At 37.9% G+C, this 27,033-nt stretch overlaps 2 protein-coding genes across 8 annotated transcripts in view; both read right to left on the bottom strand.

The window, feature by feature from the left end:
* Positions 1 to 1,316, bottom strand: part of Fhl5 (four and a half LIM domains 5) — a 43,787-nt gene extending 42,471 nt beyond the window's left edge. For 2 of the 6 annotated variants that reach the window (XM_048420595.3, XM_085677285.2), the window contains exons 1-2: positions 1,143 to 1,316; positions 584 to 619 (exon numbers count right to left, since the gene is read on the bottom strand). The gene's annotated coding sequence lies outside the window, so the exon portion shown is untranslated. Of the gene's footprint in view, positions 1 to 583; positions 779 to 1,142 lie in introns of those variants that run through there. The other 4 variants (XM_048420594.3, XM_048420596.3, XM_085677284.2 and 1 more) reach the window with 3 other exon arrangements.
* A 6,397-nt stretch (positions 1,317 to 7,713) lies between these two features.
* The window catches only part of Ufl1 (UFM1 specific ligase 1), a 28,815-nt gene continuing 9,495 nt past the window's right edge, over positions 7,714 to 27,033 (bottom strand). For both annotated transcript variants that reach the window (XM_048419995.3, XM_085677280.2), the window contains exons 7-19: positions 26,831 to 26,889; positions 24,564 to 24,710; positions 23,246 to 23,421; positions 21,619 to 21,798; positions 19,694 to 19,814; positions 16,627 to 16,749; positions 13,030 to 13,147; positions 11,628 to 11,791; positions 11,415 to 11,545; positions 9,877 to 9,957; positions 9,511 to 9,596; positions 8,898 to 9,078; positions 7,714 to 8,159 (exon numbers count right to left, since the gene is read on the bottom strand). In XM_048419995.3, coding sequence (XP_048275952.2) covers positions 7,941 to 8,159; positions 8,898 to 9,078; positions 9,511 to 9,596; positions 9,877 to 9,957; positions 11,415 to 11,545; positions 11,628 to 11,791; positions 13,030 to 13,147; positions 16,627 to 16,749; positions 19,694 to 19,814; positions 21,619 to 21,798; positions 23,246 to 23,421; positions 24,564 to 24,710; positions 26,831 to 26,889 — 1,786 coding nt within the window. In that variant the 3' untranslated portion in view covers positions 7,714 to 7,940. The remainder of the gene's footprint in view (positions 8,160 to 8,897; positions 9,079 to 9,510; positions 9,597 to 9,876; positions 9,958 to 11,414; positions 11,546 to 11,627; positions 11,792 to 13,029; positions 13,148 to 16,626; positions 16,750 to 19,693; positions 19,815 to 21,618; positions 21,799 to 23,245; positions 23,422 to 24,563; positions 24,711 to 26,830; positions 26,890 to 27,033) is intronic.

The raw sequence follows: 27,033 nt of genomic DNA, 5'->3' as shown, positions 1-27,033 counted from the left end.
AGCAGCGCTTTGGATGTGTATATCATTTGTTTGTGTGTGTGTGTGTGGGGGGTGGGGATATAAAGGCATTTTACTTCACACTTCTGGAAACAGGTTAGGAATTGCTCTATGCCTGCTTCTAGAGAGTAGTAAGATTTTACTAGAAAATAGGAGGCTTCCAATTAATCCCTTCACTTAAGGGCTAAGACTTTAAGATGTGTTCTGTACAAATAATTCAGCCATGAAATATCCCCAATGAGAACGCTATTCACTCAAACACATTAAGCAGAATAAAATCTGGACTATTTCCTCTTCCCCTTTCACAAAAATAAAAACGTCCCTGTGTTAGGACAATTACAAACCCAGGAGGCAATTCCAGTTATCAGCCTACATACGTGTCATCAAAACGAGAAATCTATAAACCTCAGGAAATAAGAAATCAGGTACCAATCATCTCTAATGGCCAAGGCTTCACAGTATATACCCACCCTCCAAGCCAAGTTGATCTTAAGCCTTTCCTGGACAGTACCTCATCCTTAAAAAATTTAAGAAGCCAAAATGCCACATACACAAACATAAAGGGTGCATGAGGGAGAAAACTCACCTTTTCTTCAGCTGCTTTTCTTTGGATCTACACAGTCTGGAAGAATAGGTGATAGATTTGCCTTGTAATCACATGCATGTCAACTCCAAAAGGAACAGAACGCGTCATGAGCATTATCAGATCCTCCCTACAGCTTTTCAACTTTGGAGGAAAAAATAGGCTCTTTCCTCCAATCTGTGGCACGTACACAAGGCTCCTCCTCAGACAGAACCACTCCTTGTCACAGTCTACTTAAAACCACAAGGAAAAAAAACTTCCCTTCAGAATGTCCTTAAAGGGAAATTTGACCAGTATTAGAAGCTGCAATATCTGGCTAAGCCCCTGAGTTTAAAATATAGAACATTTATGCAGAGACACACACACTTGAGAATTTCCACTAAGTTCAATTAAGGTCATAATTATAAAAACTATGTTCTCTGAAAGTATTTCTTATTTCCTTAACCGATCCATTTTTGGTTTTGTCTTCTGGTGGCTACCAGAGTCCTCCTTATGGGTAGGAAACAGCTGAAGGGCGGGCAGATGCTTCCTGCTGTCTGGGAGAGATGAAAGGAACTCTCACCTTTGGAGTTCTTGGTAGAGCAGATGAGATGTTGCGTGCTGCCTCTCTCACTTCCTTCTTGGGAAATTTGAGAACTTAGAGTGCTGGACTTGAATAAAATAACTCAGGATAGTTCCCTGCTTTCTGCACTTACAAAGTGGATGGATTTCTGCCTGTGTCCCCAGGTTCCGGCTCCGATTGTTATGTCATTAGCCACACTGTGTGACTTCACTTAAGTTCAACCTCATCTGGTCTTTTGAAATCTTCAAACTACTTCAAAAGAAGCCAGAGAAGCCAACTGTATCCGAAGAAAGCCTTTGTTATGAACTAATCTATTACAAGAATTCTCAGTAGGTCACATTGACCTATATGACAAATGGTATTTGTTCCTAGAATTTTCATTTGAGACCATTCCTTCACTTTAGAAGGTGGGATAAGAGAAGAAATACTGAAGTCATAACTTGATTTACTTCCTAACCAAACAAACTTACAGTGCCCTTGTTTTCAGCCATAAAGGCATATATTAATATTTCCTGGAGTCAACTCAGCTAAACCCAACTAAAGAACCAGAAATAGGAAACGCAGAGTCTATGATGAACTGTTTTATTCCCTTGGTTTGATGAGTGGAGCATTACAATGAAGGATTAACAAATCTCATCAGCAAAAGTATACCTACCTTTTCCTTAGTGATAGAATTGAGTACTTGCTAACAAGGCAGTTTCTTTCACCTACAAGAAAGGAAGCAGTCTTGGTGATGTCACAGCACCTATGTCCCCATCAAGTCATGAGGCTACTGTTCTCTAGGTTACACACATACTTTTCAGGAGGATGGCTTACACTCATGGATTCAACTTCACTGCAATTTGTCTTTTCCTTGAATTACTCCACCAGAAAGGGCAGAAAAATCTTAAGGCCATAAAGGATGCTGACTGGAGCACTGTCATACTTTACAGGAAGTTCCTCTGGCCGGGCCTATTATTGAAACCGGATTTCTTTTCTCACTGTTAGACTCTTCCGGTTTCCCCCTTCCCCTCTCTCCCCTGGAGGTTCAGTGTTAGTTCAGTGTTTCTCTGGACACTCCACGCTGCTCCTTAAGAGCTACTTTCCATGCTACAACCAGCAAATCTTCGGTGCCATCTGACGTGGCTCTCCTAGGTTGCCCGAACATATCCTATGATTTACTGGCATCTTTGTGACTTGTAGCCATCTCTGCTTTGAATGAAGCCTTTTATCTTCTTCCTATATTTTCTCAGGACATGGCAGTGACATCCTTGTGTCATCTTAAATCTTAAGTTCCCTCACTTATTCTTCATTTTGCTAAATGACATCTCTTAGGCCTATCATTATCCCTTCATTCCAGACTTAATATAACTACATAAATTGCTTTATCAACCACAAACAATTTCCTCTGCCTCAGTGTGGTTCCCTCTTATCCTTTCTTTATTATTATAGAGTGATACTTAATTTAAAATGTCTTATTGAATCATAAAAATGCATGTTGCCTAAATTCTGAATATAGAATTTAAAATTACTTTCCAGCATAACCTTAATATTTAATTTTTCTGTATAATTTTGTGTGTATATGTTAACCACATAAGGTAATATTTAGGTATTTGTATAAATGCTTCCATTATAGCAAAATGTTCACTTTTTATATTACATATAGCTTCAGAGTTACACAATATTCTTAATCAGAAAAAACCAACTCAATACTGCATAGCTATAGCAAAGTATTCCCATTTCTAGGTTCACTGATAACAAAAGATAAGCTAAAGAGAAAAGCATATGTATTATTCTGTTTTATACTGCTGTCATAAAATATCATGGCCAAGGCAACTTATAAGGGAAGGACTTGCAGTTCCAGAGGGACAGAGCGCATCATTGTCAAGGCAGGCAAGCATGGCAGCAGAAGGGTATGGTGACTGAAGCAATGAGTTGAGACTTCACAATGCCGCAAACAGACAGCAAACTTGAAAACTGCACGCATTTCTTGAAACCTCAAAGCCTGCCCTAATTGATGTATTTCCTCCATTAAGTCCACACATCCCAAACCTATCCAAAAGCTGCTTCTAAATGGGAATCAGGTATTCAAACACCGGAGCTTATGTGGCACGATCTCATAAAACCACTGCAGCAGCCAGGTGGTGGTGCACGCCTTCATCCCAGGACTGGAGGCAGAGGCAGGTGCAGCTCTTGAGTTTGAGGTCTACAAAAGTGAGATCCAGGACAGCCAGGTCTGGCTTTGATCTTGTAACCCCGTTATAAAGAATGTCTGTTTCAACCACTCCTCCTGCCCCTCAACCCTCCCACCCTCAAACAAACCAAAACCAAACCTAGAACAAAACTCTACAGCATACAAATTTATTTTTCACTTGACCTGGAAAATTTGAAAGTTATCAAAAAGTCGATTTTTTTTTTTTGCCTAGTTTTGCTGAAGACTATATAGTTGTGAATTATGAGTGGACGTGGAGGAGCTAGGATATTGGGGGTAGGGAAACAGCAGAGAACTAACAGGAAGCCATGATTGTCCGTACACTTCCAGTCCCCTAGGCTTTTATCCAAGATACTGAGACTTTCAGCGTCAATAAAATATTGTCTGTAAAGTAGTTGTGAATAATGGCTGTAATAAAACTTACTATGAAAAGGTATTTCTTTCCCTGCAAGCCACTGTTTGTTTTTATCAGCACCAAAGATTCTATCAAGCATTTGTTAGCCCAAAAAATCATAGGAACTTGACTTAGGCAGAATTAAAAAGAAAAAATCTACTGCCTACACTTAACGTCATGTATATTTATCAAATACTACATAATAACTGCATTTTTTTAGTGTGTTTGTTTTGTCTGAGACATCTACCATGTAGCTAAGGTTGACTTTGATCTTGTAATCCACCTGAGATGACAGGTATGCACTACCATGCCTGACTTAGCTCTGTATTATCTGTCCCAACCTTATATTATACCTTCAACCGCTTATCCAACCTTGATAAAAAGGTTAACAGTGTTAAAACCTGAAGGCTGAGAAGAAAAACAGTTTGACAATGTGATTTTCCTTCCTCCCACTGAAGCACAGAAGAGGCAGTCCTGGGGATTTGGCCAGATGAGACAGGTGAAGAGTCTTTGGTGGAGGAGACTCCAAGCGAACATGACTATTGAGTTCAGAGGGAAACTTTCTCTCTGCGTAAGATGCACGGCTCTTGATTCCTGCTGTAAAGTGGGCACATTTGTTTATTTTTAATTTTTTAGACTACATTTACTTCTGAATTATTACTGGTTTCACAAATATGTCCATTTTCAAGGATGGGGGAAATTATCAAGTTGCCTTCCTGAATGGAAGCAATCCTTGACTAAGCTAATCTTGTGATGCATCTGCGTGTTTTCAAGGGTATGGGCTCAACTTTTTAGCTTAATGTATGAGGTACTTCACAGCCTCTTCTCCTTCCCACTTTTACCTTATACCATGGTATCCAGATAGTTCCCTAAATGTCACATTACTTATGTTAATTAATGCCATAATACTTCCGCATCTCATTTTCTCAGCTGGAAATAACCATCTTCCCCTTCTTCCAGTTTTTGAGGCTTATCACTTTTCTTTCAGGATTGAGTTGGGAGCTAATCTCCAGTCTCTCATCTGTGGAAGAAGGCATGAATCACTTTGGATTCTATCTCTTCTCTCATAAAAAAAACTCTGTAACTGATTTTTGTCATCTGCCTAAAGGTATCAGAAGCACATTCTTTGATTTTACTAAGACTAAGTTGTAGTCTTAGTATTCAGCTGCCAGAGAAGATCCAGGAAACTGCGAAGCTTCAGATTAACAGGTTCTCTCTCTTCCATACCAAACTTATCACCCTCATCAGAACAATACCAAGGCTGCATCACTTGTCACATGTAAGATGAATAGAGATGCAATAAAAAACATGTGTGCCAAACAATGTAACACCAAAAATGTGCAAATTTAATAAACGCTTAAATTAAGTTACTCCTTTTGTGTATGATACAACTTTTCTCTCAAGACTGTAAGTCATAATTCTTACCGAATATATAGTAAGACTCTTCTATTTTCTCACTTGCTACCTGTCCATAAAAATAGAGCAATCTGTATGATCCCTTAAGGCTATTTAAATTATCATTCTATATTTTTAGTATTTAAAAATTGTCATTAAAAATAGCAACACATTAATAATAGTGATTCAAGACTTGTGTGAAAAATACGTACCCCAGAGGCATTTCCTCTGTGTGTTTTTACCTTATCACTCATGTAACATTGAGGTGAAAGTTTCATGGACTTTGGTGAAAACGGAAAAACCAACAAGCCTTCTGTCACATCCTTTTATCCAGTTTGTTATAAGTAGTTTTTGATACAAAACAACAAAAACAAACATTTGGGTCTGGAGTTGATGACAATACGACAAAAGCAATAAATTGTCCCTTGCTATCTAGCTGGATGCTACACTTTGATCTCATTCATCATCTGCGTAAAGCACTTCTCCAAAGTTTCCAGCGGAGCACCACACAGAAGGTTAACCACTATGTACTCATGTTCTATAACACTGTGGCTTTTCTCAAAGCACACTGAGGTTCTGACAGTCCCTACTACTACTCACTTTATCTTCTGGGTGGTCTGAAATGGGCTTCTGTTGACTATACTTGTCTGTAGATGGAACACAGTGAACATTAAAACTGGGCATGTTTCTCACATCTCTATTAGAATAGCAGGAGTTAACAGATAATGAAAACATGGCTATACAATTGCTGAAATATGGCTGAGAAATTATTTACTAAGATGATCAACAAAGTTTCAAACAATGAAAAACACCAGGATGTAAGAAATTATTTTTGTGAAATAAAAAACATCACCTCCTTTAACAAACAATAATTCAAAATAGAAATATCATATAAATTGTAATTGCTAAGTGCTCTTCAGAATAGCATAAACAATTGAAAAGAATGGACAACTTTATTTTAAATAATATTCTTAACCTAGTTCATTAAGAATATATCAGAAATTAAGTCTTTACAGACAGAGTCAGTATATAATTTTATTTACAAAACAATAAACTTTATTTACTAAGAAAAAAATAAAAAAAATTGGGGACAAATAAATGCAAGTAAGATAAACAAAGCTTTACATTTTTCTACTATAGTTTTGTAAATTAAATTAAAATGAGTTTATCTGATAATCTCCTGTATTTATTTTTATAGGCAGAGTATGGTACAAACATGGATTACTTTGGTGTTTTCTGAAACAAATAATGTTATTAAACAAAATTTGAAATTCAGTTATTCACAAATTTGGAAGCTTTATAAAAAAGTAAAATGATTTTGGAGTCACAGAGAATTTACTACTTTTCTTCCTTTGCTTATATGAAAATATGCAATAGAAAATTACACATGTGAAATCATTTATTTTATTTTCTTTTATGTGTATGGGTGTTTTGCCTGCATGTCGGACTAGGCACCGTGTGTGTCCTTGGTGCTCAGAGGCCAGAGCATTTAATTTCCTGGGTCTGGAGTCACAAAGCAGCCATGCGGTGCTGGGAATCACAGCAGGGTCTTCTGGAAGAGCAGCCGGTGCTCTTCCCCACTGAGCTGCCTCTCCAGCCCCTTAATGTTTTCTACAAAGTTTTATAATAAACTTTAACAAAACGCCTAGCTAGTAATGAATTACTTCCATGCATTATTAACACTGTCATTTCAGAAAAGAGGTAGTCTTCTTTTGTATTTAAACATTTGAAAATATAAAAATTACAATGTCACCTAAGGCATTATATAAAACAGTATTCTTTAAACATTTTATTACATTCAGAACAACTAAACTTTTGACAAGTAATAGGACATTGCTTAGAACTTACTTGGTTTAAATTATTGTTCCAAGGAACTATTTTAGTAAGTCTTAACTAATAATAGCAAAAACCAAAAGTGCAATGTTTTATAGTTTCTATTCTTGGAATAAAAGTTCTGTGATTAAATTAAGTGCAATCACATTTACAGATTCTCTGTTCATTAGAAAGAACAGCCGAGCAACCTGTTATGCAGGTTAAAACAAAGAACTCAGGGTAAAGCAGCCACTGAAATCAAACAAGCAAAACTTAGAAATCTAATCTGGGCCAATCAAAGAAGACCTCTGTCCTTTTAGCCACCCCACTGTACAATGTGCCTTGTACTGTCTCGCAGTGAACCTCAGGTTTGCCCTCACAGCTCCTTCCCTGGGTTTGCTTTATGAGAGCACAGCACTGCAAGCTTGTTCAGTGTCCCCGCTTGTAAACCGCCTCTCAGACTCTGAACAGGTTTATGCAGGAGGCCTTCTCTCAAAAGCAGGAGCCTGAGCTTAGTAATACAAAGTATATTTGGAACTTTCTAGTTTCAAAATATTCTGTATTAATTTAAAAGTAAAACCCCCTATTTATTTTTATTTCAGATATAACTTTTCATGAAAAAATACAGTATTTTAAATATCTGCTGAAATAGAAAAGTGGTACTTAGAAATTAAATAGAAAACACTTTTTTTTCCCCTAGAGATGAAAAGTATTCTATTTTACTTTTCATTTTAACATCTGGAAGAAATTAAAGCATATAATTGTCCTAGATACAAAACTCTTTGAAAACATTTTTATTACATTACAAATTATACATAGGATTATGTAAAAAGAAAATGTTTCATGGAGAACTCAACTTGTAAAAATTTCCATAAGATTAGCATCTAATGAAACATCACTCTTTTATTTGAATTGTGGGGAGAGTGGGGTGTGCTGAGTGATTAATTTTGTGATCACTCATCTTCAACTCTGGGGAAAAGACTCACTGTAAAAGAAATGAAGGGCATCACTCCTCTGTCACAGACGACTTCCTGGACTTCAGAACAAGGTCCTTAATGGATGAGGACAGTTCCTGAAGCTCTTTCCGAGTGGCGTTGGTGACATCATGCTGCTCCTTGTCTAGCTCATCAGCTGACAGGTCCTCTTTCTGCCCACTCTTCTTATTTTGATTGACTAACTGTTGTACAACCAAGCCTTGGTACTTTACCAGGAGAGCATGCTGGTCCTGTCAGAAGGAAGAAGAACCTGTTACCGAGCACATTCGATTTTCTGTTACCAGAGAAAGGAGATTTGCTTGAACAGCACAAACTGAAAGCCGTATCTTCATGAGACAATGGCCATGTTAGTGCAAAGCTGAGTACGACAAGCAAGGTCTGTGCTCTCAGAACGCAGACAGGGTGCAGACCAGGAAGAGTAAAGCGTGTGCACACCACGCCACAGGAAGCTGATTTAGCTAGGCTCTATCACCAAAATCACAAACTAGTAACAGTCAAGGAAGCCGAATTGCTTTTAGCTGCAGGTTAGCTTCCTTAGATGAAGCAGAAAAGAAATTTGAAGGGGTCCTTGGAGGCTAAATCAAAACTAGGGAAACTGAGAGAGAAGTTCAGACATTCTTGCATCTTTTCTGAAAATTTAACTTCTAAAATTAGAGGCCTTTTCACCATAGATCTTACAGAGTGCTAAAAGACCCTTGAACTACACTTAATTAAAAAAGAAATCAACCCCTAACTCACTGTCCCCACGTCTGGGTGTAGATAGATGTTAAGGACTTATCTCATTCTCTCTCCCTCCCTCCTTCCTTTCCTCCCCCCTCCTTCTCTCTCTCTCTCTCTCTCTCTCTCTCTTTCTCTCTCTCTCTCTCTCTCTCTCTCTCTCTCTCTCGCTGAGTATTGGCAAAGATTCACATCCAAAATACTCCAAGTTTAAAAGCTTGAAAACTGTCCAATGCACTAAAATGTAATACCTCAGGGATTTTGTTGTGAAGAAAAGCAATGATCTGTGGGACACATCTTCCAGGTGCATGGAGCATGCTGTGGGTCGAGAACTGAAATAACAGGACCGACGTGAGGTGAAGAACAAGAGCAGGGTCTTCCGTGACCTTCAGCTGCTCAGCCAGCGCCTGCCGATGCTGGAACAGTATTTGCCTGCAAACAAAGTCACAGAAATACATAATTAACACGGACTCACTGCTTACACATTCTCCTTTCAGTATCAATCGTTTCACTTCTCTAGTTTAGTGACTCTGTTTCACAGCAATTGAAGGAATTCTTTAAATACGGGCAATATGTACACATACTACTTTAACTTTAGATGGGACACATAGATAAACATGCTAAGAAGTCACAGACAAAGCTATATAGCAAGGAAACTCGAAGTATATTTTCTGCGGTTGCTGGGATTAAACAAGTTATAATGACTTAAGTAAGGTTTCAGGTAAGTCAAATACAATGTCCCAGGACTAATCGTCCGTGGGATTAGGACAGTGAGTAGACTCTCAGTGAAATGCTAGGTCCCACCCAAGTATCAGCTAGGAAGTAGCTTATGTTTAGGAGCACCAACAACAGAGTCAACATTACCTTTCCCTTTTTTTGTCTCCCTTTTTCACCATAATGTCACAAGCTTCTGTTGCAGAATCCAGACAAGAAAGGAAATCTTCTATGCTCTGAAGACATTTAATTACATAATTTACTTTTCAAGACATTTAATACTGGTTTGCAATTTCACACCCCATACAAAAGTTTTCACCAGGGCATTTGGTAAACAGAAATCGTGACTTAGGACTGAACGGTGAAGTGCTCCCATCTTTCTCTGCCCTTCAGCTCCCCAAGGGGCCTGCACACGGAGCACTACTTTTAGACTCAGGCTACAAGGGTTGATTGGAACGGACACAGGGTGCTTTATACATGAGTTCTCACCGCAGTCACTGGTTAGCACTGACTTACTTTGTCATTCAGAGAGTTGTGGAGTTTGGTGAGAGCTACTTTGGTTTCTTCTGTCAATTTACTTAAAATTTTCTTCCTTATCTGTAAGGGAAAACATTATTTGGGTTATGCTTTTGATAAATGCTGGATATAAGATCAAACAGAGAATAAAATTCCACCACATATTCAGTGCTATAATACACTACTAAATGCAATATATCTTGTGTTCTGTTAGGTCTCAAACCAGGAGTTAAAATGTTAAAATATTACAGAATCACAGAGCTAGCCAAACATTAGCCAAAGACTTCTATGCAGCCTTCATCTTTACAGCCCCCAGTGAGATTAGATGACTACAGAGTGACGGCCATGTGGGAACAGAGGCTTTGGGTGAACAGACTGTAGTGTTTCCTCTCAGTACCACCTGAGCGGTGTCACACAGCCGCATGGCACCCACACAGAAAGGGAAGCCTGTAGGAAGAGCAGGGGATCTTTTCTGTGGCTAGACGCTTGCGTGGTAAGTGGTGTAAGGAATCTGTCTTCATCTTTCACAGATGGAGACAGTAAATTTTGTCCTGTGGTCTAGACGGATCATTCTTCTACAACATTTCAGGAAGGGCTGCTGAAAAGCTTGTTGGAAAGGCTGGCGGGTGTGCTGTGTCTGGGAGCCTCCTTGCTCTGTCTCTTATCAATCTGTACAAGGCTACAGAAATAGACTGCGTGTGCTGGATTTTTTACAGTGGAAGTAGGTAGAGAGACAGGAGACATGAAACAAGTCAGAGCATTGGGCATTGCTGTTCAAAGTGAAAGAGAGGGAGTTCAGGATCCTCCAGGTAGTAGTTGAGATAAATAACTGCACTTCTGTCTGGGGTGGGAGGGGCCTTTATTATGTAACCGAGTAACCTAAAATTAAAACACACCAAGAAAAATCATGCTACCTCTGTGGCAATAAACCACAGTAGCGGGGGCCACAGCACTTGATGCGTGTGGCTTTAGCACTTTCAAAGCCAGTAATAAATGCAGTGAGCCAAATGACGACCTTCTCACTCCTTTTCTCTGAATCTCCAACCACAAGATAGTCCCAGAAGAAACGAAGAAAGAGAATAAGGTAGAGGAATGGTTATCATCACAGCAGGAATAGACCAAACCCTTTAACCTGTAGGTAACTGAGCACAGCTCTACTTCACATGGCAAGGGCAGAGTGAGGGGGTTGGACTGGAGCTCGTCTCAGTATTTAAGTGGTATATTCCCATCAAAAGAAAATGACTGTGAACGAAAGGAACTGTGCCTAACTATTAAAGGGAGTTATAAATCAACAGGAAAAAGGGAAGACTGATAGAAACAATTAAAAAAGGTTCTATTTGTTATAAGTAATTAAACTTCTTTACTATACTATAAGTACTTTGGCCATATTATCAATCCTTATAGAATTATATAAGCATTGTACTATGCTTAAATTCTTTAGTATTTTTGCCATATAAAAACTCTTATTTTCCCTTTGAACTATTTCAAATGAGAAAAAATAAAAATTACATCATGCAGCAAGCAAATAACTAACATACATCACTTGTAATAGCTGCAGGGTCCTCTACCGCCATCATTAAATCTGAGGCTAGGAAGTTGAACATGAGGTTAGTGATATCGGTACACACTGTCTTCAGCAGGTGCTTGGTAAGAGCAGTCTGTGTGTCATCTGGAAAGTAAGAACACTTTATGAAGACTAACTTCTTTGCAGAATTACAAGAATCCATTAAAAAAGACACTGTTAAGTATACCTGCAAAATACTTCATCCCCTTTTCAAATAATCTAATATTGTTGTACAGGTTTGAGACCTCTTCTTGTAAGTCCTTGATTGTACGTTTTCTGCCAGTTCCAGAAGCAGAAGTTGAAGACATGAACACTGACCGTACCACTTCAAGATACATTTTATTAAGAGGTCTGTGACAAGATAAATATAGTCAATTAAAATGTACTGCATATATGTAAATAAGAAATTTTGTTTATAATAAAATAACATTAGAAATCTCCCATCTTTCTAATAAATAAAATTAATCTGAAGCAAGGTTCAATAAAGAGTTTGTTTTACAGGGCCAGGAATAATAACTTAAATGAATTTTTAAATTTTTTTCATAATTTTGAAGTATTCAAAGTAATTGCAGGAAAGATGACGAGAATGATAGTAAAACTCTATAAATTGAAACAGGCCTTTAAAGTTAATTTGTGAACTAGCAGAAGATAAGTTTGCTTTTCATTGTCAGGAAGCACAGCAGAGAAGCTCTCAGGGTCCAAAGTACTATTTAAGATGATGGATTAAAACACACCTACATGCACTATCACAGATTACTTCAAAAAACAGTGCACAGCAGGCAGTTATCTATTTTCTGTTTTTTATAGACTACAGCCCTGCAACATATTTATGCATAAAATTTACATCTATTTAAAAAAATCTCATCTCACTACAAAAGCTCTACTTCAAAATAAAAAAGTTAGATTCCCCGAAGTCTTGGATAATCTCTATGAGACTATGTGCTGGGTTTAACCTGAAGGATGACCAGGGCTGGGTACAGTGGTTATGCTATGTAAATTTCTTTCATTTCTGCATGTAAAATTAGCTTGTTTCAATTACATGATAGACATTTCTGAACATATTGTTTTTGAGGTCCATTTTTCCATTTCCAGAGACTAAAAGTAAACACTGTCAAATCAAAATAGAAAATGATCCCTTTCTCCTTTTAGATGCTACTTTTTATGCTATGTAAGGAACCAGTTAGTGATTAGCTCCAATCAAGACCTAAGACTGCAACTTCAATGAACACTTCAAGGGTTCTCAGCTTCTATTGTCCATACTGTCCAAAGCATTTACTAAATCTTAATTGCTTCTGAAGGAAAATGAATTTGGAATTCCATTGATTAAATTAAACAAATGGTTTGGTGGGGGAAAAAAGGCCTAGCAAAGTGTTGATGGTGCATACCTTTAATCCCAGCACTCTAGAGGCAGAGGCAGACAATTTTCTGTAAGTTAGAGGCCAGATTGGTCTATAGAGTGAGTCCAGGATAACCAGAAACCCTGTCTTGGTGGGGGGCGGGTGCTAAAATATGCTTTTTGAGATCTTAGTGAAAATTACATTCTGTCAAAAATGGTAAGACTACCAGTAAGAGATATAATTTATACTTGCTTTATTAGGTATTCTGCAAGTTCGGAAATAAACTCCTCAGGGGCATCTTGCACATGTTTCTTTAAGTAATCTTCAATTTCATCCTGGAACATGAACATGATGTCTGGCTTCTTCTTTCCTGTAGTGTGTATCAGCAATGAGAAAACAAAACACACGATCAAGAGCAGAAGCCAGAAAGGATTACACACCTCCCCAGACAGCAACACATTTTATATGTCAATAAAACTGCTACTTTCAAAAATAATTATCTAATAAAATTAAATTTTAAAAGTCTGTATAGTAGAATTTCACTCTTTTTAACTTCCTTTAAAAATGACTGTCCTCTGTAAGATGTCACAGGCCTAGGGGCCTATCTTCTCTCAGCTATCGTGGGAAATGGAAATAGTCAGGTATCAGGTCTTTCAGAAAAGAGTGATTTCTCTTCTATCAACAACAGACACAGAGCAGATTTTCCTTCTTCACAAAACTGAGTACTTACTCAAGCCAAGTCAGCTTGGAATTTACATGAGAACTTCAGAAAGTGATAAGACTATGTTAACATTTAGCTTTCTGGAAAGATACAAATAAATAAAAACCTTATAATTTATTATTGCTTTCCCAAACACAATTCTATACTGGTGAATAATAAAAATAAAGATTAGTATGCAGCTAGTGCATGGAAATGTTAATTGTGGAAATGTCACAGCTAACCACTTACTTGAAAAAGTATTGGTAGCAAAGAAAGTGAAAAATATTTTCATTATAAATAATAAAGCTATACCTTTTATACAAATGATTATTTCCAGCTAAATCAAATTATTGATTCAACAAGTGAAACCTCAGCAATAAAAGATAATGGCTCAGAAATCAATTTTCAGTCTTAATGAGAATCTAAATAGATGAATTCATAGCTTCAAGGTGTTCTAGACACTTCTAAGATCTGTTCTGCAACCCTGATGTTCACACTAAATAGTCTTTTCCTGTTTGTTTCCCATAAGCCTTTTATAGGTGGTTAAATTACATTTCTTCCAGTAATCTTTCATACTGACTTGATTCTATGTTCTAGTTGAGAACCTAATTTCACCCTCCATTTCAGAGATTATAACACAACCCTGTTTCAAAGCACTGAAATTACTTTTAAGGTAGAATGGTTTTACTACTCTTATAGTGCCTCCATAATCTATATCCAAAAGAATGTCACATGCCTCATTTCTCTACGATCACAGGTATTAGAGAATAACTTTAAAATTTCCTCTTTATTATTGTTCCCACTGTATCTTGGGAATTCATTAATAAGCACATAAAATGAAAATTAAAACACACAAAGCCCTATTGATGCTATTTAGAATAAGAGTAGACAGAGTAAACAGTTTCTATTGGACACTCTGCTTTAATTAACATTATTTTATGTACAATAACAATGTTAGTTATTTCATCCTTTCTTAGATACTTTAAAGGTAAGCCTAAGTAATTACGATGTTGCATATAGTAGCATATTATATTCATTGGAGGTTTACTTATTTTTTAAAATTGTTGCTGGGGATGAGGAGGTTATATTACATGATCCTTCGTTTAGAATGGGAAAATATAATTGTACTTAGAAGAGCAAAATATGATGTCTCTTGCAGAGTTAACCTCGGCAAACATTAAGAAGTCTAAAAAATAAAAGATGCAAGAGGCAGTTAACTAATTCCCTCTCAGATGTAAGTAACAAGCCAGCCATGTACTGTACAATTTCAAACAACTTTGTGATTCTCTGCATCAGTTTCCAATATCTATTCTTCCCCTTTCAATGTCTTCAATTATTTCCAAGTGTTCTTTCAAGGTAAAAAAGCATTGGGTACACAAATGTCCTTGGCTATCAGATACAATTAGGGAACCCAGGAATATAAACCATGCAGTTGTCTTTTCAAAAGAAGACGTGTGATGTGGGATTTCCCTCTGTATGTTATGAATATATTTTATTACCACTGGTTAATGAATAAAGCTGTCTTGGCCAATGGCTTAGCAGAGTAAAGCCAGGCAGGAAATCTGAACAGAGGTATAGAGAGAAAGTAGGTGGAGTTAAAGAGATGCCATGTAGCTGCTGAAGGAAACAGATACAGGAACCTTACCCAGTAAGCAACAGCCTTGTGGCGATATACAGAATTATAGAAATGGGTTAATTTAAGATATAAGAGCTGGCTAGAAAAACGCCTGAGCTAATGGCTGAACAGTGTTATAATTAACATAGTTTCTGTGTGATTATTCGGATCTGAGCAGTTGGAAATGAATGAGTAGCCTCCATTTGTAGACATGGAACTTATTTTTGGCCTGGAAGGTGGGAAATGGAGGTGGCTAATAGCCTAGGGGATCCTTGTCCTATCTGTAGGGCTAGCTTATGCCAAACTCTCACAAGCAGGACTGGAGGTGGCTAATAGGCCAGGTGACCTGTATTCTCTCACAGGTTCTTTAAGGTACCACATGGAACTTAGCTCTAGAACCCACCTTCATGGAGAAGTAACCTGTGCTAGAGAAGTTTCAATGAAATTCACAGAGACTGGGCTACACTAGTAAACCTTTTCCCAAATTGTACTGTACTTTTTATGCCTAAAACAAACCGCCTAGGGTCAGACTAGAAGTTTGAACCAACACTGGCTACTGAGTTGTGTGGAACTGGATTCTTTCTCACCTTATGTGGATCAACACTCTGCTGGCTCTGGTGGTCAGACTTTTTGTTTTCTTGTGTTTTTCTCCCTTCCCCTTTTGCCTATTCTTCATCTTCTAAAAATTTTTCCAAATTATAATTTTGTTATAATTATACCAATAAGTGAGTCAATACTATGTACCTCCATTTGCAGCTAATCTCAAAACGGCAAAGGCAGCATTTCTAGACACCACTCCAGTGTTAACATTGACTCCAATTTTGATTTAGTTTGGAGACAAGGTCTCATATAGCCCAATATGAGTAAAACTCAAGGCTAGCCTTCAAGTCCTGGTTCTTCTGCCTCTACCTTTTTTTTTTTTGAGTGATTTTTCAATACAGGGTTTCTCTGTGTAACAGCCTTGGCTCTTCTGGAACTCATTTTGTAGATTAGGTTGGTCTGAACTCACAGAGATCCACGTGCCTCTCCCTTCAGAGTGCTGGGTGGGATTAAAGGTGTGTACCACCATGTCTGACTCTGCCTCTATCTCTTTAAGTGCTGGGGTTATAACTGTGTGCCCCCATGCATGGCTTGAAAGTAATACTGTTTCCAGTGTTACTACATTTCGATTCTTTTATCGTCTAACTGTGCATTTTTATAAACTGTCGTGAGTTTATCACTAGGAGCTGAGTGGCAGGACACCTAACTCTAAGCTGTGCTGTTTTCGCATGAAGAATGACCATATAGTGACAAGCCTTAAAAGGAGTGACTTAACTGTCAAAGACCAGAGAAGACACCTTCTGTTTAGTGATTTCTGGCATGAAAACTAAGAGATTAAGTTTACACTTTATATTATTAAGCTGTGAAATTTGTAACCACTGAAAATGCAAAACAAATACTTTCCATATGAACACATGTACCTAATTATATGCATCTTAAGAAAAATGTTAAAAACATATCCACACAAACAAATAGTGAAAGAAAAGCTACATACCAGCATGAGATGGCTGAGACTCATCATCACTGTCATCATCTTTTCTTCCTTTCTTCTTAACTTTTTTAATTTTGTATTCTCTGGCGTTGCCCCCTCCTCCTCCTCTCACACTTCCAGAGCCCTCTGGTAGAAACACATTAGTATTATTTAATTAACAAGTTTTAGAAAATGACGATAATATTTTGCTGTATTAAACAAATGACAGAAAAATGAAAAGCAAGCTAAAGAAAAATTGGAGATCCTCTAGAGGTCAGTTTTCATACTAAGGTGATAAGGATAATAACATCAATAAGTTCTATCACTAAAAATAGAAATCTCTTGAACTTAAACAAACTCCTGAGGTTGTTTGGATCGTAATCTACTCATTGCTGTCTCTTTTCTGTAGCTTGCTAATATCTTTGTAGCCAAATTCATTCCTTGACCTTTCTTGTCTTTTTTGAAAAATTACTTTATGAGTATGAGTGTTTTTTCTACACGTGTTTGTGTATCACATGCATGCAGTGCCCATGGAGCCTCCGAAAGCGGAGTTACGGGAGGCTGTCAGCCACCATGTGGGTGCTGCAATTTGAGTCCACGAGCAGTCAGTGCTCTTCACCACTGAGCCGTCTCTCCAGCCACTTCACCTTTTCTTGTCCCCTCAGAGAAACAACCATTTACTCATCTCTGATCACAGCGCTATTTTACCCTCTGGCTAAACGACTGATTACTCCCCATGCTTGAACGAGTCTGATGCACACAGCACTCACCTAGATTAAGAATACTTGAGATATAATGGCTGAAAAATAACAGATACTGGATAAATATCTGTGCGTATTAAACCAGTAACAGAAAAATGCCACTATCAATTGGTTTATTAACTAATCAATTATCAGTTATTCTCTCTCTCTCTCTCTCTCTCTCTCTCTCTCTCTCTCATTTCAAGATAGGGTTTCTCTGTGTAACAGCCCTAGCTACTCTGGAACTCGTCCTGTAGACCGGGCTGGCCTCGAACTCACAGAGATTCTCCTGTCTTTGCCTCCTGAGTGCTGGGACTAAAGGCATGCACCACTGTCCAGCAATTAGTTATTTTCAATCAAGTAATTTACTTACTTAAGAGGTAATAAACACAAATTATGAGAGATACTTAAGTACTGTGTAAGAGAACAAAGACACATCACTGAGGTAGTTATCTGCCATTAGACATCCACATTTAGGATCTCATCTATAAAACAGAATACTCACCTTACAGTGGGCTATACGTAGTAAACAGTTTTCAGCATAAACGTTATTTATTGAGTAAAATAAAGTGATATCTATTAACATACTTGTCTAACATCTGAGCAAATTCTCTCAGATTTCATTATAACTTAAAATTTATTTTCCTCGGTTTTACAATGACAAAAAATAAAATCACATGCTTAAAGGGAAATGTATCTTTAATATTTGGAATTGAGTTTCTTATGGGCGGACATTTGAGTTGGACAGGATTCAGTACACCATAATTAATTATCTAATTAATAACTGCCACATAACTGCAGTCATGAGAACAAAGTAGTGTGAGAGAAAGATTGGTCACTTACTCACACTTGTGTGTTTCTAAATACCACTCTAAGCAGAGCGATAACATGAGTGTATCTAGTATTGGGATTCACTCGAGGGACTTACTGTGCCTTTCTGGAAGGATGGAGAGAATATCCAAAATATTTCCAGAGTCTTGCAGAAAAAGGTTTTGCAAGAGGAAGAGTTTTAACTAATGAAATAGAAATGGATTTTCACAGCAAAATTATGTTCTAAGCATACATGGTAAGTATGTTTGTGTTTATTAAGGAAACAAGTCAAATATCAGAATAACTTGTTTCTACTAGTGAGAGCAGGGAAAGTGCATGTGCTTTTCAACTAAATGAAAGTGCTCCCCAGAACACTTACCACTGAGTGTAAATGCAAATTTAATGTTTAACAGGGAGATTTGCTGGCTTAGGAAATCTGAGGCCATGCCAAGTGGTGTTTTAGGGACTAGGGATACGACCATGGGAATGGTTTCAAAACAATATAGTACACTACAGCGCCACAGTCAGCTGAGGAGGAGTCACCCCAAACTAGAGAAATAATACAAGTATGGCCACTATTGTGAGGGGTTAGAAAGTCACCCAAGGAGTTGAAACTTGGAATTCAACTCTAAATGAAAGGCAAATCCAGTCACTTTCAGTTTCGAAGAAGCAATAAAGTTAAGCAGCATAGTTATTGCTGAGGCCTTGAAGTGAATATGAACTCGGCAAATAAGAGAATACAGATGGGAAAACAGGAGGGATGGAGAGCCACAAAAAAGGCTTTATATCTTTTCATGAATATAGAGAGAGTCAGAATACATTGCATCATTTCTATTTTCAACATTAAAGTTTAATTTACTAGGAGCTGAAGAAATGGTTCACTAGTTAAGAGCACTGTCTGCTCTTACAGAGAATTCATGTTTGGTTCCCAAGGTCCATATGGCAGCTTCACAATTCTCTGTAACTCCAGTTCCTGAGGGTCTTGATGCCCTCCTCTGGTCTCCTAAGTCACCAGGCACACATGTGGTGCATAAACATACATGCAGGCAAAACATCTATACACATACAATTAAAAATTTTAAAAAAACTTAAATATTAATTTAGTAGAAGATTTGGTTCAGATTAGCAGTTAAAATAAATAAAAAAGAATCAATGAAATATAAAGTCTTTCAAATGGCTTTAGTACAAAGTTCATGCAAAAAAATAAAAATGCAACTTTCCCAGCAACACTTGCTAAAGGGGCCTCATTTTTCCAATGTAAGTTTTCAGCCCCTTTGTCAGAAACTCAGTAGCTGAAGCTCCTTGGGCTGATTCCTATTCCAGCCACAAACCTGTGAGTCTGTACCTGTGCCAGCACCATGCTGTCTCTGTAGCACACCATGCCTGTGGTTCTTTAGGCAGGTACTGAGACAGCCCCAGCACTGCTCTTTTCTTAATTATTTTCAGAAGAGGGCGATCTGATACGGAAGTCTGGAAATGCACTGTTAACATGTACGTACAGACAGCTCGTCTTTGAGTCTCAAGCATTACTGATTTATTACCTGTTGCTTTCTTCCTGCGCTCATCTTTTTTATCCTTTTTATTTGTATTAACACTTTCTAAGATGGAAACTTGCTTCAGATCTTCTTCAGTGATTAAATGCACAGGGTTATTTTTCATTTCCTGAAATAAAACATGCTTTTTAGTAGGTAACATATATTTATACATACAACATTTCAAAGAGTAGAGAAGTTGCTTATTTATTATTCACACATCCTAGTTATCATTGTTAGGTTTCATTACTACAGATGATAACACTCATAACCGCTGCTCTGAGGATGACTCTTTGTACCTTGGTCTCATTTGCTGCTCTTCTCTTCCCTGGCTAACGAAAGCAGCGAGGCAACCACAGAGCACCTGACTGCAGAGAAGGAGATGCAGTCTTCGCCAGCTGTCACTGGTTTGGCCATACTTAAGAAATTAGGTTTTTTTTTTTTTTAAAAAAAATGAGAAATAGTTCTTTAATCTCTAGTGACAAAAGAATGTTTTCACAGTAAAATTACTATGATTTTCTTTTTGGCTTCTTAGGGAAGATGCTTAGGATAATAAGGATTCCAGTAATAAGACAACCTCTCTCTAAACTCATTTTTTTTTGTTAAACAGAGTTCAAAGAAAGACGATGAACTTTTTTTTAATAAGTGATAGCTAACACAAGTGCATGCACACATGCACATACATACCCCTCCGCACACACACACTTCCAGCCCTGTATTTACATACATTCTTACCAGAGTATCATTTTTTCTTTGAAGATAAGCAATATTTCCAAGTACAGAATAAATCAATAACCCTAAAGTTTACTGATATTACATATTTCTATTCTTGTGTACTTAACCGGACAACTGCAGACAACTAATGGTAACTGTCACACTACTAAGGTTGGAAAGAATAGAGTTAACCACAAGTGATTTACACATTTACTAGGTCTGCATGAATCCGGCAACAGTATATTAAGACATAGGGCTTGTCTTATCTGAGAATAGGTTTTGTACATGGATGGTGTTTTAAACTACAAGCAGGAACTAAATAGCTGTGAAGACAGGTCTGGCAAGAACTATGCTTCAAAATACTTTCAGATAGTAGTCAAATACTAAAAATTAAAAAAAAAATTGTTCCGGCGCTGTAGCGATGGCTCGGTGGTGATGAGCACCAGCTACCCCTGCGGAGGATTCAGCTTTGGTTGCAGCACCATCATGGCAGCTCACCGCTACCTGTAACTTAAACTTCAGGGGACTCAATACCCTTTGCTGACTTCTGAGGGTACCCAAACACAGGTACACACAAATATATTTTTCAAAAATGATCAGCTTTTGGTTGGTTAAGATAGGCTCTTACTATGGAGTTCACGACTGACCTTGAGCCAAAAGACTAAAACTATTCAGTATTCTTTGCCTGAGTTCCTGAGTGCCGGACTTACAGCAGTGAGCCCTCATGTTGGAAAACAAAAAATCTTCAATAGTAACAAAATTTCTTTTCTCAGTGAGTCATCCTGTCTCTTCTAACCAGGTAAAATCAACGAGGATTTGCCAGATTCAGTGATTATCTGTGGTGCTGTACAGGCTTTGTACTAAAAATATGCTGATTTTCTTTCTTTGATGTCTCTCTGACAACAAAATAAGCTTGACTTAAATATAAGTAACTTTTTATAATTTTTTTCACTTTTATGAATTTTAAGATTTAACAGTAGATAAACTCAAAAGCTATGTAATTTTATTGATAAGATTTTAATTTGTAAAATCAATTCACTAACTTTTAACAGGTTCTAATGAAGAAGAAGAAAAGGATTAATAAATCATAGAGCACATGAAAGGGTTGTGCAAGGTGATACTCCTTTGCGGTCAGACTGCTACAGCATTTCCCCAAAGGTCAGCTGGCCCGGAATGGAAAGTATGCTGCTAAGGTTAGCAGGTGGAGAAACCTGGGCTACCTTTTCCGCCTTCTGGTGCATCCGCTGGCTGAACAGTTCTGTGCAGTCGCTTATGAACTTCTCACTGACCACAACTGTGTCGCTGAAGACGAGTGCTGAGGCTTGCTTGCTGAAGGGTCTCATCACCTGCTGAAGCAGCATGGCAGCATCCTCAGCTGACAAAGAACTGGGTAGCAGAGGCTGGAATTACAAGCAAAATAAAAACGAGAGAATGCATTGAGACATAGTTATCTGTTTCATATGTGTAACACACATGTGTGTAGATAGATTTATAAATGTGATTCCCCTCAAGTGCCCCCACTTAAGGCAGTCAGTGGCTTTCAGAAGCAGTTATGATCCCAACTTCCCAAACCGTATAAAAAAGTATTTTTTTATACCCAGTTTCCCCACCTGCAAGCTTTATAGGACTATCAAGTTGGGCAAATCACCACCAAAATCTACAGAACCCTCTATGTTTCTCTCTTAAACCTACAAACAATTCACCAGTAAGTTCTGACAATCTTACCTGTACAAAGTTTCTTTTCAGCTCTATCACCTGAATTATTATATGTGATTACTATTTTATGTATCTTTCCCTATGAACTGTCTATCTTAAGAGAAGACACAGGTTTGTTCACCATTATTTCTGGCCTATAGAACAGTGCTTACCACACAGAAACTATCTGAGATCTGCTGTTAGAATAAAGAAGCCTTAAGAATTCAGTACCCACAAGCAGGAGCTTTCCTACCTTATAAAAACACCTATGTTCTCATTAGGAATAACAGACTGGCCTCCAGATTACCTTTACCCATTCTGAAGTGTTTCTGTGGCATAATGAGGGGCGGCCGAACCTGAACAACACTAAAGCAGTTCATGGTAGTACATTAGATTACCGGAGAAGGAACAAGCACCAGGATGTCTGAGGCCAGGGCAGTTGTACACACTTGGAAAAGGCATTATGATAGTCAACTGCTAACTGACACAACGTAGAATCACCTGGGAAGAGTCTGAGTGAGGGACAATCTAGCTCAGGCTGGCCTCTGGGCCCTTCTGTGGAGGACTGCCTTGCTAGTGTTAACTAGTATGGATAGACTCAGCCTAAAAGTTAGTGGAAACATTCCCTGGGTTTTGGTCCTGGATTAGATAAAAAGGAAGAAAGTAAATCAAGCACTGGCAAGCAGGCATGCATTAGCTTGCTCTCTGCCCTTGACTGTGGATGTGCTATGACTAGCTGCTTCATATTCCTTCTCCCTTGACTTCCCATGATGATAGACTGGTAAGTTGGAACTGTGAGCTAAAACAATCTGCTCACACTGAAGTTGGTTTTATCAGGGTACTTTTTCATAGCAACTAGAAAGAAAACTTATTCATATGTGCAAAAATCTCATCAATTTCACTTCCAGGACTGAAATGTTTGCTATACTATTTTCTTCTTTGTTTTTTGAGATTTATAAAACTCTGTATTTGATTATATATACTTAAAACATCACTTTAAGCCTAAAATAATTAAAATTTCATTTCTGTTGTAACAATGCTAGAATTTACTTCTAAAAGTTTTACATACCTATTTATAAAATGGGCACATTTTAGTAAAATATCACTCATCATTGGCTTAAGAAAAACTTAATAGAAAAAGGTAAAACATACAGAAATATCAACCCATGTCCCCGAGCTGATGGCTTCCTCTACCGATGCTTCCACCTGGTCCACAAGTCCTTGACCAACACAAGCTGCCTTCAAAAACAAGAGTTGTGTATTCTTGTATCTTTTCTTTATATAGTTCACAGCATCTGGGATTCCAAGTCTTGATAAAGCATCAAATTCTAGAATACACAAGAAAGTTGAATAAAACTCATTCATACCTTCCTGAAGTCTTATAAAACGTTAATTCCACACAAGCCTATTCTTTGACTGTGAATGTAATATATTCCAGCATTTTCTGAGGAATAAAAGAGAAGAAGCAGTGTAGCTAGTTACACGGGGTTATTTTCCTAGGTGTCTATTACAAGAGATCCCTGTAGGACACCTGCTTCACGTGCTCCGTGAAAACAAGCTGTGTGGCCCCTTTCCCCACTGCAGGCTCGAAGGAAAGCTGGACTGCAGAGCAATACAATGAAAGACAGCAGTAAAGGAAACGGAAACTGTTCAAATTAAAACTCAAACTGGAATCTGTTTTGCTGATTTTAGTTAAAGGAGTGAATTTTATTTTTCAAAATGTGCTACTGTACAATAGGCCACAACCATTCTCCAAAGCAGACAATTTAGCATAACAGACTCAGAGCTACAGAGGTCACTGGTATTGAAGGCATTACAGTTATTAAGAAAAATAATAATAAAGTTCTAGCTTACGGCTGGGGTTGAAGAAACCGTATGCACATTATCGGAGATCGAGTGATCCATACTAGAGTATACATTCAAACTGTTCTTCATACCTAGGAGAACGTGCCCCACTGTGCAGCTTGATCAGGTCTGCACTCAGCAGAGGACGTGGCCTCTGCTTTCAATCAGCCAGTTTACTTTACAGAGACGAGGGCAGGACCTCGGGAGCACACGTCAGAGTAACTGCTTCTGAGCAGTAGATAACTGGTACAAGCAAGCACTGCAAAGACCAGTCAGTGCATATTTCTAACATGAAGTAACTTGAAAGAATAAGCACACTACATTAAGCACAGTAATTGCTTTTGGGGTTTAAACACTCAAATTTTACAACACCTTTATACAAACTGAAGGTTAGTAACTGTCAATACCATCTTTTGGCATTTTTTAAATTTCAGTGATAATGGAATTAATTTCAGTTCCTAAGCCCCACAGAACTGAAAGTGACACTTTTGCAGTCAAAGGGAACCATGACAATCTACCTAGTCAACCACAGGAAAATGCATGTGGACTCTGGAGAATGCCTTCTTTGAAGAGTTCAGTGTTAGCAAGAAATTTTAGTTTCAAAGAAAAGAAAAAAAATAGTTACCTAGGTAGCCATTTTGCCTGAAAAAGGAATCCACCCAAGCACTCTGGGTCTTGGAATAAATGTCAGGGATAAACACTGCTTTATCCTGTCGGCCGCCAACCACAGTGCCTCGTAGACGTCCAGTGCCAACGAGTTCCTCAAGCACAGCTAAAGCAAACACACAATACACACAGATCAGAACGGGGAGACGGCTTTGAAGGCCAATACTTTACAATCAGTCTCCCTAAACGTGATGCTTCTTTAAGATGTATTACAATTTAAATACCATATATGAAATTACATTTAAAAAACATCCCTAGTATTTATTTTATGAGAATACTCAGCCTGTAACTCAGGAAAAATTTAGAAACCAGTGTAACTCAAACCAGATAATATTTACACATTGAATAATCTTGAGAAAAATTTAACATCTTTGTCAGAAATGGAGGCCATTGAAGAGAAGGAAGCATTGTAAGAGAGTGGGAAGGGTTGGGAAAGAGGGCATAATGCAATGCATGCGACATTAAAACAAAAGAGAGGGAACTCTTTCAGGGAGGGGGGAACCAGTAAGAGGGAGTTACAGAAATGGAGATGAAAGACAAAACATGACATATACGTATGAAAATGCTATAAGAAAACCCATTATTTTGCATGTTAACTTAAAAACTTGATTAAAAATCATCACCCCATCATTTACTTAATACTTTGATATAAAAGTATAATTTGATTTATACTTTAATAGACAATGATTAATCTCTAGCATTATACATTCAATTTTCGAATAACTAGAAGAACCAAACACCAGGACATATTAGATTCAGCAGTGTGGTCACTCTCTATTGTCACTGCATTTCTGTTTAATTGAAGCAGGGCATCAACCGTTCCTAATGCAGAGGTAAAATGCCGCAGCTCCGATGACGGATTCTGGGGCTCCAGTGGTCAAAGACAAACTTCAACTCTGCCATCTACTAACTATAAAACACTGGGCAAATAATTTCCTTAGTACCTTTATTTTCTTATTAGAGAAATGGGGACAATAACAATACCCATCTCATAAAGGTGCAGTATTCAAGTAAAATGCTACCCTTAGCTGGAATTATCACAAACACTCAATACACATTGGACACAAATTTTTTTATCACCACTACCATCCTCCTAAGTATAGGGCCAATCTGCAAGCTAACTGGACTTTAGGCATGCTCAATAAGAGGGAAATCATGCCTCATATGGTAATGGTGCCTGAGGTGGGTGGAGTCGTGGACCTTGGAGAAGAACCAACAAACACCACTTAACTAAATAAGCATAATCTCTAACATCATTATAAGTATCTGTCCTTATTCCCACAGTGCAGTTCTCATCCACTTTCAAGGAAACTTCTTTCTGTCGCACACTGAGATCATTACAGAAAACCACAACCAATCAAAATGCAGAGTTGTGGAGTCCAGTCACAATGGATCCATATTAAAGGTGACCAAAGACTAATATATATAAAAATAATCCAACTCTTGCACCTAAGGCTCAGGGACCACTGTGAAAGAGAGGGTGGAAAGATTACAGGAATCAGAGCAATGGGGAATTTACATCTCCCAGGAATGTCAAAATCTCACCAACATGGCTGCTAATAACAACAGACATGCTAATGTGGAGGGGAGAAAAAGGCCCCAGGAGGCCTCAACCTTAACACACAGAACTATAGGCAACTTAGAAATGCTGAGTGCAGGAGAACGTCTTCCCCAGGGACCAGCACACCAATTAGTTATCCAATAAAAAAGTCATATATATCCACATACACCACTACTATCACCACCACCATCACCACCACTACCACCACCACCAACAATAACCATCATGAGAAAAGAGGTCATGCCTTTGGATGAGAACAAGAAGGGATGTATTGGAAGATAGAAGCAAAGAAAGGGATGTAAGAAATGACATGGTTATGTTATAATGTCCAAAAATAAAAGACATAATAAACTTTAGAAAAAGAAGAAAAAGAGAAAATCAATGACTTGGTTTCATCAACAGTCATACAGCAGTGCTATACCCTGGATGCTCTACACCTACAGTAGAGCCTACAGAGGTGCTACTGGGGCTCATGGAACTCGTAAGACGTAGAGCCCACAGGGAAGTCCTTGGGTCATTGAATGGATGCCCTTGAAGAGAACTGTCTGAAACTTTCTCTTTCTCATCATTGGAAATGAAAACCAGGTACTCATGTATTCTCAAAAAACACTATATTACTGAGTTACATCCACAACCCAAATAAAACAAATTGAAATAAAACTCACAGTAAAGGAGCTGTTCCTGAAATCCATATTTTGAAATCAAAGAATTCACTGCTGTAGGCCTTTATGAGAAATTAAAAGAAAAAAAATTGAGACTAATTCACTATAGAACTGTATATGACTAAAAAACCCCCAACAAATTGAAGATTATTAAAAGAAAACATCAATTAATTTAAAGAAAAAGATGATGGCAAAGTTATATCAAC

The sequence above is a fragment of the Myodes glareolus genome, chromosome 16 (assembly GCF_982192425.1).
Source record: "Myodes glareolus chromosome 16, mMyoGla1.1, whole genome shotgun sequence".
NCBI classification, from domain to species: Eukaryota; Metazoa; Chordata; class Mammalia; order Rodentia; family Cricetidae; genus Myodes; species Myodes glareolus.
This window is presented reverse-complemented; position numbering and strand designations above follow the sequence as displayed.